At 36.4% G+C, this 12,389-nt stretch overlaps 1 protein-coding gene across 2 annotated transcripts in view; it reads left to right on the forward strand.

Moving 5' to 3' along the window:
- The first annotated feature begins 2,353 nt into the window (after positions 1-2,353).
- ATP10D (ATPase phospholipid transporting 10D (putative)) overlaps positions 2,354-12,389 on the forward strand; it is a 108,739-nt gene continuing 98,703 nt past the window's right edge. Inside the window, exon 1 of one of the 2 annotated variants that reach the window (XM_014787106.2) lies at positions 2,354-2,575. Coding sequence is in view for 1 of the 2 variants with exons in the window: in XM_087434266.1 (XP_087290392.1) it covers positions 4,588-4,660 (73 nt within the window). In the remaining variant the exon portion in view is untranslated. Of the gene's footprint in view, positions 2,576-4,432; positions 4,661-12,389 lie in introns of those variants that run through there. The other variant, XM_087434266.1, reaches the window with a different exon arrangement.

Here is a 12,389-nt window from a genome sequence, read left to right on the forward strand (position 1 = left end):
ATTATCGGATTCATTTTACCTATGGGGCTTAGAGGTCGTACCCAAGATCACATATCTAAAAATTTGCAGAGCTAAGATTTAAAGCCAGGTCAAATCTAGGCATTTGATTACTATGCCATATATTTCCTACTGGCAATTAATTATGAAGCTATAGGTATTGAGATACTAATTACAAATAATTTTCTAGTTGGAAAAGATGAAATTTCCTTTCATTTATATTATGTACTTTGAATATTAGTTTTTAAAAAACTTCATGAGAAGATAGGTAAAAATTGAATATATTTCTGAAATTACAAGAAAGTAAATAGATTTTAAGTTTGGCAAAGACTGTATGGATTAATACTTACATTTCAATAGCTAATGTGTTAAATCAAAGATTTTATGTTTTCTTTTCTTTTTATTTCTTAAAAAATGGAAATAACCCTTAGGAGAAAAGTTAGATATTAGAGGAATATTTGCAAAAACAAACAAACTGAATCCCACTTTAATAGTGGTTATTTGCAATGACATTCATAAGTATTAATTTTTAAAACTTGATTATACTATTTAAGTCATAAATAGGACACACACTCCTTTCATTCAGTCAAATGATACAGACACAAATAGAGAACTAGTAGTGACCCCTCACTCTTCCATCCTTCCCCTCTGAGTAAACAACATTGTTATGTATCTTACCACATATTTTCTACATTTATATTAAATATACAAATATATAAAGAACATATACAAAGATAAGTTGTATTACCAAATATTTCATATTATTCTGCTACTGAATTTTTTTAACCTAAATATAATGTAGATTTTCTTTTAAGGCAATAATTTAAATCTTAGCCAGTGATTCTCAACTCTTGCTACAGATTAGAATCACTTGGGAAGCTTCAGAAAAAAAAAAGAAAGAAAGAAATTGCCAGAGCCCCACCTCCAGAGATTCCAGTTTAATTGGCTTGGCTGGGGCCTTGGCATCAACCTCCCCAGTTGACTGATGGGTAGCTAGTTAGAACCACTGATTTAAGCAATCCAAACAGGCCACAAATACCAGCTCCCTGCCTGAATTGTCCTGGTATGCATCCTCCCATGAAGGATGAGAGATTACAGCATCAGTGCTGATTGGGGAAACTCTGGGAGGCCCATCTTAAAATTTAAGTCTTCTCAAGAAGGTTAGATGTCAGGTGGGAAATTTGTTTCATCTTAAATTATGTTAGGGACAGTCACATGACTGCAAAAAGTGCTACTAGGGCCAGGAATTTCAGAGGCCATGTAAATGACAGTCTGTTCTGCTAGGCTGAGTTTATTCCCAGAGTCGACTAAACTCTGGGGATTTGCCCTTGCCAGCAGAAGAAGGTTTCCCAAATCAGCCTTCGCAGGAAGCCACACCCAGAACTTGTTTCTCTCTGTCTGGGAGAGGCACCTTTTCCGTGGGTGCGGGAACTTGTTTGGCCTCTCCAGCCTGGTCTGGGCGAGTTTGCAAGTCTCCGGAGCAGCTCCACGTGTCTGTCTTGGTGAGTTCTTCACTATTAGTGAAACATTTGTATGATCATTTAGTTTTCTTCACTCTCGCTACACATTTGGGAAACATCAGAGAAAATGGAAGATAGCGGTACAAAACAGGAGAGTTGTGGAAGTTTTTGGCCTCTTCTTTTACTTTTGTTTCAGTAGGATAAAACAATTGGCAGCCAGTGGTTAGTAGGTTTTGATCTGAATTATTGCCCCCGTTGGTTCTGCTTTCTCCAAATGCCCTTCCCCTTTCTCAAAGTACTTAGTTGGTCAGCAGTTTGGAGAGAGCAGATGGGTTGTTGGAATTTATTTAGGAGTAAAACATTTTTTAAAAGCTGCATTTTAATCTAACAGGTGTATGGACAAAGCCACATTATACTGAGCGAGGGAGGGAATAGAGGATCAAGGAGTGAGAAAAAAGAAAAAATCAGATTTGTGGTCTTTTTCTTCAGTTTCTTTTCTAGTCATAAAATAATAACATTAAATGTTTAGATTTGATCCCTTTTCCCTGCAAAAAATAATTGTCGAATATTTCAAGTCTAGGTAAATGGGTGAACTGTTAAACAGAATTTTAGCAAAACGAGAATGAACCAAATTCATTCTCGCAACAGCAGGCAATCTGTACTGTAACGTGAAGGCAGAGGTGGGACTGCAAACGCTCCGGGACACCGGGGCGTCTGCGCCGGGCAGACAGGCATCTCTGTCCAACAGCTGGAGCTGGGAAGCCCCCAGCTGCCAGGCCCGCCCCCGCCCCCGACGTCACAGGAGGCGGGGCTGCCGGCGATTGGCTGTTCGCGGAAGCTTGGGCCGGGAGGAGAGAGGAGGGGGAGGAGAAGGAGGAGGCGAGGGAGCAGGCGGAGGAGAGGAAGGAGGAGGAGGTAGCCGGCTCTGCCCCAGCTCTGGCTCGGGCTCTGGCAGCTGAGTTTGGGAGCTGCCTGAGAAGTGATTTCCCCCCTCGTAAAGGCAAATGGCTGGCGTAGAAGCGCAAGCCGCCTCCACTCGTCGGATCTGTGCTTGGTTCTTCTCTTGCACCTTGGGACTCGCGATCGTCATGCTGTGATGTGTGCCGAGGGAGGAATTGGTAAGGGTGAACGAGCGAACCCCTTTGACTGTCTCCCTGTCTTCTGTTTCACTACCCGCTCTTTTCCTCTGTCTCTATTTCTTCTGTCTCTCTCTTCCTCTCCCCCTCCCCCAATAATTGTGTTCAGATTTGATGAAGTACCTTAAAACTAGAGTTCAGGACTGTTGTTGAACTTAAAAAAAAGGAGAAACACGCCATTTTCACTTGATTTGAAAAGAGAGATTATTTTATCTATTCTTAATGCTGAGTTTTGTGAAAAGGTAAATTATGCGCGCGCCCGCACGCGCGCACACACATACACACACACACACACACACCCCTTTCTCGTATTGTGAAATCAGCAGTTTAAAGGTCTGTCTCAAAAGTAATGAAGAGGATAGGGATTAAGTCCTTAGGAAGAAAAACGGTGTGTGTATTGGAGCTTGCTCAGAAATAGTTTTTAAAGGAGCGGTACAGAAAAGCCCCCGTTCTTCCTGGCAAACATTACCTTGGCCGAACTTAATTGTTGCTTGCGGCATCCTTCATCTTTCATTATAACATGTAGTTATACTTTACTATGTACAGCAGAGAGACATCTGGTTGGTTAGTGAAACCCTCCAGCTTGGAGAGTCGAGCACCCTGTGCTTTTAGAAAGCCTGTATTTAAACTACTCTTAATCATAAGTGCATGTTAACTCAAGTATTTAGAATGTTATCTAAATAAGACCAAAGTTTCTTCTTTAATCATCCTTAAAAGATGGACCCACAAGAATAGGGGCTCCTTATCCACCAATAAATGTTACTGTATCAGAAAGTAACTCCAGAGGAGATAATTATTTTTAATTTGGGCTAGGTCATATTTCTGTGAAGAGTACCATCATAAAAAAGCTTTGTTGGTTTGTTAGGGGCAAATATGTAGCACATGATCAAGGTGACAGAGTAAACTCATTCTGTGCCCTGGTATGAGCCCCCACTTCAATCTACTCCAAAAGGTAATGTCTGCTGCTTCTGGACTCTTTTCTGTTCTCATTATAAATACATATTACATACCTACATTGAGATAGTTTTTTATCAAAATGAGATCATACTATATATGTTGAAAAAACATTAAAAATTTTAGGGAATTTAAAAAATAACATTGTAACTTCTAATTTAACGTTTGTTAAGTTTTATATGGAGTATCTAAGAAGTCTAACACAGGATGTCAGGAATGTTTGACCTTTGCATGGCAAGAACAGAATACTTTCTCAATTACTTAGTGATTAAATGGAAATTGAATAGGATATCATTTACTTGGTGTCAGTGTTGATCTAAATAAAGAGGTAAACAGAAGCAAGCTCAAAAATGTCAAAAAGATGAGTTTATTTGGGAATAGCAGAGGAATTGTAATTCGGGACCCACAAATTTTAGCAAGCTACAGATGAGTCTGTTGAGGGTTTGGGGTGGGCTGTATTTATTGGCAGAGAATGTAAAGAGGAATGAGTTTGGTTAAAGTGCATTAAAATAAAAAACAAATGGAGACCAGCTTTGAAAATTCCTCTAGCAGACAAACCAATCCAGTCATACAAAGAAAGCTCGATTACGCTTATTTTTCCAGACCAAGCTGACCTGTGTCATTTCTTGTTCATGCCTCTGGTCCATAAGCAAAACTTCCCAAGGCTGATATGAAGCAACCCCTAACTAACTTGCTATCATTTAAGAAAATTCTAATATTATCAGATTTCTGTAAATCAGGCATTTATGGGAAATTAGTCTCTCAGTCCTTAAGTTTTGTTTTGCTGAGGGCACATGCGTGAGATTTTCCATTTCATATCCTCTTTTTTCATGTTAGATTGAAATTCTTTCACATATACAAATGAAGGAAATTCTCAGAATTTGATTATAATTTATAATAGAACAGAGATGACTCATCTCCTAGACAAATGTACTTCTTAGAATCAATTTTAAGAATTAAGTGGTAAAAAATGTCCGCATATTCAAGCCTTCATTCCGTGTCTTACTTATTGTCTGATCTAGTTGGAAGTAGTCTTTCTAATGAAGGAAAATCAAAGAAAATGCTACAAGCGGGATCACTTGGGGATTCTCAAAATCCAGTGCAGTGGTGAAGATAAATTTAATAGCTTGTCAGTGCTTGACAGCAGGAGAATCTATCAACTCTTGGAACCCTTAGGTGTGTGCTGGATGCTATCACCATTCCTGATCAATAGTTACAGCACTGAGCTGCTCTCCTTGCTTAGAAGAGGTTTGTTGTGAATGTATTCTCTTGAAAACATTATTCCCTTCCTGTTGTCTTAGATGGATTTATTTCATTTCAGAAATCATCTTAGCTATAGAAAAAATACTTTTCACGAAACTAGTATCACTATTAAAGTAAGAAGTAATAGTGGTACTAGTTTTGTAAGAGAGTTGTGGCCTTAATGGAATCTTCTTTTATGCTGCTCAATGAAGGGTGTATTCATACAACTATTTGAAGTAATAATATGGGAATATGTATTAAAACATGTAAATGTTCATAGCCTTTGACTCAGTAATCCTGGGTCTAGAAATGTATTCTAAAGAAATCATCTGAATTCCCTATGAAGATTTATAAATATGTTCATTACAGTGTTATCTGTAATATGGAAAAAATTAGAAACAAAATAAAGCCCCCAATAGCAAAATATTTAAGTAAATTAATGTACTATATATCAATGTTGATAACATTCAGTTTCTAAAATATTTTTGAAAAAATTTCCTAACTTAGAAAGATCCTTGTAATGTATTGAGTGAAAAAGGCAAGATTTAATACTATATTATCTTTAATGTGTAAAATATAATTTTGATATAAATACATATAAAATATCATTTACTCAATAAGTATTTCTTAAACTCTTAGGATATATCAGGCATCATTCTAAAGTAAGAAACCTTGAACAACATGGAACAAGCCTGTTGCACTTCTTGTTCGGTATACAAGTTCCTGTTTCTATCAATGGATATATCCACTGACATATCATATCTGAAAAAAAATTCGATTTCTAGGTGGTAGTATAGCTTTTTATTTCTTTATATTTTTCCTGATATCCCCAAATCTTCTACAGCAACTATTATTGTTATAATCACAAAAATACTATTTTGGAAAATATCACCAAGGAATAGCATAACCAGAATGAAAAGACAACCTCCAAGCTCTATATTTTATATGCCAATATGCCCTTTTCAAAAGATATCATAAAATCAATGCGAGATGGATGAACACCCCTATAAAAATGATCCCCAATGAAAAATGGACATAAATGGGCAATTCACAAAAGAAAAAAAAAATGGACTTTTCTAAAGTTGGGGGGAGAGGGATGTTAACCTCCCAATAATCGGAGGATACTCAGCATAGCAATAAGTTACCATATTTTCACACATCACCTAACAAACATGGAAAGCAAATCAAAATGTGTGAGACTGTTAGGAAGACTAATGATATGGAAAAATGTTTTTGATATGAGGAATGAAAAAAGTAAGTTACAAAATATCCTACTTTTGAAAAAAAATCCAGTCTATACACAGAAACTATTTATTGGTGGAGAATAAACCAAATGTTAATAGTACTTATGTTTGAGTGGTGGGATTATAGATGATTTCTAATTTTTTTCATGGAATTAATCTGTAGTTTCTAAAATTTCTACAGTGAATATATTTTAGTTATCAGAGAAAAAAGTCACTATCCCAGTAAAGCAATTTGTCCTAGAATAAAAAGCACATAGATGATATTATCTTTATCCCTTTCACAGCCTCCACAGTTTCGTTCTGTAATTCCGTGTTAGGTGTCATTGTTTCTGAATTATTTTTGTTGGTGAGAACATTTGGATTATAAGAGAAATCACAAGATAAAACTTACTCTAGTCACATTCACTCTTCTACCCCAGCTGTTTTCTGAAACAATAAGCAGTGTTGGACTGATTTGAGCTTTATTCCGTCTTCATTTCCTGTGGATCACATCTGCTAGGGTCTCACGTTGATAGGCCTTAATTAAATACTCCTTAATTTATTTTTCTAAAATCTACTTATTCCATTTAAGGCCTTTCTGAATGAAGAAGATGAGTACAACTATATTTCTGTTAGCAAAATGAACTTAGAAAATTTCAACTCTTTATATAAGATAGGTAATTTGAAAAAATCATGTCTTGATTATGAGAAGGAAGGTGAAAACCAGTTTTAAATTATCCAAAAATATTGTGAAGTCTTTTTCTTCAATGTATAGTACTCATAATTACTTAGTACTCTTTTTAAACATTCTCGTTCCCTTTGTAGACTATAATAACATATTGAAGGTTATAGTTAAAAATTTTTCATTATAATATCCTTTCTTCTTCAATAACTTCTTTCCTAGAAAGGTGTTCTCAGATATTTTTATCACAAAGATTCTTTCTACTCACTTCTGTTGTTTGGCCAACAAATTAACATTTCTACCTTGCCAGGTTAGAAAAATGCCTGAATCTGAAACATTATTGTATTTTTAAGATTCCTAAACCAAGGACTGAGAGAAAGGTGCAGTTCTTTTGATGGTGCAAGGGAATTTTGAAAAGTAATTCTTACTCTGAGTCCTAAACTGGCTTTCCTCTCGCAAATGGTCACATTTCATTTGAGCCAGGCTAGTGCAAAAGAGGAGATGTGGTGGTCCTCAGTGCCCAATTTGTCACATATTTTTTGCCTGCCTGATTTGAGTCATGGTCAGGATGGCTGGGGTGATGATAGGAATGTGTGGGTGAAGAAGGTAGTATTAAAGATGCAGTGTTGGCAGCAGGCGGAGGACAGGAGGGATGGAGCCAAGTGGGGGATATGAGTGTGGCTCACGTCAACTTGTTGCACTGCAGCCCTTGCCAGCCATTGGTGTTGCTATTGTCACAGAGGTGCACTCAGAGGTGCCTTCAGAAATCCCTAATTTTCCTGCTCCTTGTTAGATTATTGGTAAACTGTTTTCTGAAGCACATGACTCAGTGTTTCCAGTCTAGTCTCCTTGCCTTTTCTCCCCCATTCCGATGTGTCTTGCATACTTCTTGCAAAGAAATCTTTTAAATGTCCATATCATATCACACCCTCTCAAATATCTTCAATGATTTCCCATTTCCTTCAAGCTAAGTATAAATTCTTGATCTTAGTAAGGACTTATGTGGTCCTAACATAGATTTCCATCTTAATTTTCCATTACTCCTTAATTTGTATTTGCAACTCCAGCCATGTTGAACTACTCAGTGTTACTGAAATGGACACAGGGTTTTCCAGCCTTCTCACCTTTATTCATAATATTTCCTTTTCTAAAGTATACAGATCTCTCCTGTCAGATTCTAGACATTTCCCAAGGCTCATTTAAAATGCTCTCTCCTCCGAGAAGCCTACCCTCTTCTCCCTTTCCGTCTTCCAACCTCACGTCATGCCTTCTCATAGGACTTGCTATTTCCCTACATTTATATACTGCATGATTACCCTAGTGATATATTTTTTGTTGAATTGAGTATTTTGACCTCTTCTGGGCACTTTTATTCATTCTCAAGGTACCCAGCACTGTGCCTAAGACAAGGTAAAACAAATGAACCCTAGCAGGTAAGCTCCTAGAAAGCAGAGATTTTTGTCTTTTGTTCTCTGATTCATCTCTGTTGTCTATAACAATGCCTGGCATATGATAGGGGCTCAACAAACATTAGTTGAAAGAATGAAGTTATTGAGCACTTTCAGTGTGATAGGCACAGTGTGTTATTCAATAAACCTCCTTATAAAACTGGGTGAGGTAGATGATGTTAATTCCATTTTACAGATGTGGAAACTGAGGCTCACAGAGGCTAAGAGCTTGTGATAAGTGGCAGTCTGTGAATCCAACCGAGCATCATTATCACTTGAACTCATTAGAGCTTGTGTTAATGCAGATGTATTTGTTGCTGTTTTGAAACAGCTGATCATATTATCACTTATTCAAAATGGATGTGTTTTGGAGGGTGGGTAGCATTGAGTAATTAATGAAAGCTTTTTACAGCTTTCATCTGTTCCTTATTGGTATGTATTTACTGTACTTAGTAATACTTAACATATATATTTAAAGGGTCCCAAGGCCTGTAAATTAAGACAATTTAAGTAATTGACATTTGTAATCTGAGCTTTCATTAGATTAAATTTTATGCTGATGTAATTATTAGCTATTTAAAATAATACTTCTCTATGGAATATTTACAGTTGTCCCCTGGTATCTACAGGGGATTGGTTCCAGGATACTTTATTTATTTATTTATTTATTTATTTATTTATATTGAGGTAACATTGGTTTATAACATTATATAAATTTCAAGTGTACATAATTATATTTCGACTTCTGTATAGACTACATCATATTCCCCACCAAAAGTCTAGTTTTCATCCATCACCTTACAAATGTTCCCCTTTACCCCTTTTGTTCTCCCCCCACCCCCTTCCTGTCTGGTAACCACCAATCTGTTCTCTATATCTGTGTGTGTTTGTTTGTTTGTTGTTGTTGTTTTTAATCTTCTTTATATGGGTTAAATCATATGGTATTTGTCTTTCTCCATCTGACTTATTTCACTTAGCATAATACCCTCAAGGTCCATCCATGCTGTGGCAATTGGCAAGGTTTTATCTTTTTTATGGCTGAGTAGTATTCCATTGTGTATATATACATACCACACCTTCTTTACACATTCATTTAAGTTGTTTCCAAGTCTTGGCTATTGTGAATAATGCTGCAATGAACATAGAGGTGCATATATCTTTTTGAATTAGTGTTTTTGTGTTCTTTGGATAAATATCCAGAAATGGAATAGCTGGATCATATGGTATCTCTATTTTTAATTTTTGAGGCATCTCCATACTGTCTTCCATAGTAGCTGCATCACTTTACATTCCTACTAGCAGTGTCCGAGGGCTCCCTTTTCTCCACACCCTGTCCAACAGGTGTTATTTTTTGTCTTTTTAATAATGGCCATTCTGACTGGCATGAGGAGATATCTCATTGGAGTTTTGATTTGCATTTCCCTAATAATTAGTGATGTTGAACATCTTTCATCTGCCATTTGGATATCTGAATATCTTCTTTGGAAAAATGTCTCTTCAGATTCTCTGCCCATTTTTTTAATCAGGTTGTTTGTTTTTTTGCTGTCAAGTTGTATGAGTTCTTTATATATTTTAGATATTAACCCCTTATCGGATATATGATTTGCAAATATCTTCTCCCAGTCAATAGATTGTCTTCTCGTTTTGTTGATGGTTTCCTTTGCTGTACAGAAGCGTTTTAGTTTGATGTAGTCCCATTTGTTTATTTTTGTTTCCTTTGCCTAAGGAGATATATCCAAAAAGATTTTTTTTTTTTTGTGAGGAAGATCGGCCCTGAGCTAACATCTGCCAATCCTCGTCTTTTTTTGCTGAGGAAGAGTGGCCCTGGCTAACATCCATGCCCATCTTCCTCTGCTTTATACGGGATGCCGCCACAGCATGGCTTGACAAGCGGTGCGTCGGTGCATGCCAGGGATCCAAACCGGCAAACCCTGGGCCGCCGCAGCAGAGCGTGTGCACTTAACCACTTGCGCCACCGGCTGGCCCCCCAAAAAGATATTTTTAAGACCAGTGTCAAAGAGCATGCTGCCGATGTTCTAGGAGTTTTATGATTTCAGGTCTTACATTCAAGTCTTTAATCCATTTTGAGTTAATTTTTGTATATGGTGTAAGATAAGGGTTCACTTTTGTTCTTTTGCATGTGGTTGTCCAGTTTTCCCAAAACCATTTATTGAAGAGACTTTATCCATTGTATGTTCTTGTCTCCTTTGTCGAAAATTAGCTGTCCATAGATGTGTGGGTGTATTTCTGGGCTTTCGATTCTGTTCCATTGATCTATGTGTCTGTTTTTCTGCCAGTACCATGCTGTTTTGATTACTATAGCTTTGTAGTCTACTTTGAAATCAGGGAGTGTGATACCTCCAATTTGGTTCTTTTTTTCTCAGGATTGCTTTGGCTATTTGCGGTCTTTTGTTGTTCCATATAAGTTTTAGGATTCTTTGTTCTATTTCCATGAAAAAATGTTGTTGGAATTTTCATAGGGATTGCATTGAATCTGTGGATCGCTTTAGGTAATATAGACATTTTAACTATGTTAATTCCCCCCATCCATGAGCACAGAATATCTTTCCATTTCTTTATGTCTTCTTTAATTTCTTTCAACAGTGTCTCTTAGTTTTCAGTGTACAAGTCTTTCACCTCCTTGGTTAAATTTATTCCTAGATGTTTTATTTTTGTTGTGATTCTAACTGGGATTGTATTCTTGATTTCTCTTTTTCCTACCTCGTTGTTAGTGTATGGAAACAACTGATTTTTGTATGTTGATTTTGTACCCTGCAACTTTACTGTATTCATCAATTATTTCTAATAGTTTTTTGGTGGATTCTTTAGGGTTTTTTATATATAAAATCATGTCATCTGCATACAGTGACAGTTTTACTTCTTCCTTTCCAATTTGGATCCGTTTTATTTCTTTTTCTTGCCTAATTGCTCTGGCTAGGACTTCCAGTACTATGTTGAAGAAGAGTGGTGACAGTGGGCATCCTTGTCTTAGTCCTGTTCTTAGAGGGATGGCTTTCAGTTTTTCACCATTGAGTATGATGTTAGCTGTGGGTTTGTCATATATGGCCTTTATTATGTTGAGGTAGTTTCCTTCTGTACCCATTTTATTGAGAATTTTTATCATAAATGGATGCTGTATCTTGTCAAATGCTTTCTCTGCATCTACTGAGATGATCATGTGATATTTATTCTTGTTAATGTGGCATATCACATTGATGGATTTGCGGATGAATCATCCCTGCATCCCTGGAATATATCCCACTTGATCATGATGTATGATCCTTTTAATATATTGTTGTCTTTGAGTTGCTAGTATTTCATTGAGGATTTTTGCATTTATGTTCATCAGCATTATTGGCCTTTAATTTCTTTTTTATGTGGTGTCCTTGTCTGGTTTTGGTATTGGGGTAATCTTGTCCCTCATAAAATGAGTTAGGAAGCATCCTATCCTCTTCAATTTTTTTGGAAGAGTGTGAGAAGGATAGGTATTAAATCTTCTTTCAATGTTTGGTAAAAAATTTGGTAAAATTCGCCAATGAAGCCGTCTAGTTCTGGACTTTTGTTTGTTGGAGGTTTTTGATTGCTGCTTCGATCTTCTTACTAGTGACTGGTCTATTCAGATTTTCTGTTTCTTCTTGATTCAGTTTTGGAAGGTTGTATGATTCTAAGAATTTATCCATTTCTTCTAGGTCATCCAATTTGTTGGTGCATAGCTTTTCATAGTGTTTTCTTATAATGCTTTGTATTTCTGTGGTATCCGTTGTAATTTCTCCCCTTTCATTTCTGATTTTATTTATTTGAGCCTTCTCTTTTTTATTAGTAAGTCTAGCTAAATGTTCTCAATTTTGTTTATCTTTTGAAAGATAGTTTCATTGATCTTTTCTATTGTCTTTTCAGTCTCTATTTCATTTATTTCCAATCTGATTTTTATTATTTTCTTCCTTCTACTGACTTTGGGCTTAATTTTTTCTCCTTTTTCTAGTTCTTTTAGGTATAATGTTAGATTGTTTATTTGAGATTTTTCTTGTTTGTTAAGGTAGGCCTGTATTGCTGTGAATTTCCCTCTTAGTACCACTTTTGCTGCATCCCATAAGAGTTGGTACATTGTGTTTTCATTTTCGTTTGTCCCCAGGTATTTTCTTATTTCTCCTTTGATCTCTTCATTGATCCAGTGCTTGTTCAGTAGCACGTTGTTTAGTCTCCACATATTTGTGACTTTCCCAGCTTTTCTCTTGTAGTTGATTTCT

This window comes from Ceratotherium simum, chromosome 8 (genome assembly GCF_057802395.1).
Source record: "Ceratotherium simum simum isolate JZ-2026a chromosome 8, ASM5780239v1, whole genome shotgun sequence".
Classification (NCBI taxonomy): domain Eukaryota; kingdom Metazoa; phylum Chordata; class Mammalia; order Perissodactyla; family Rhinocerotidae; genus Ceratotherium; species Ceratotherium simum.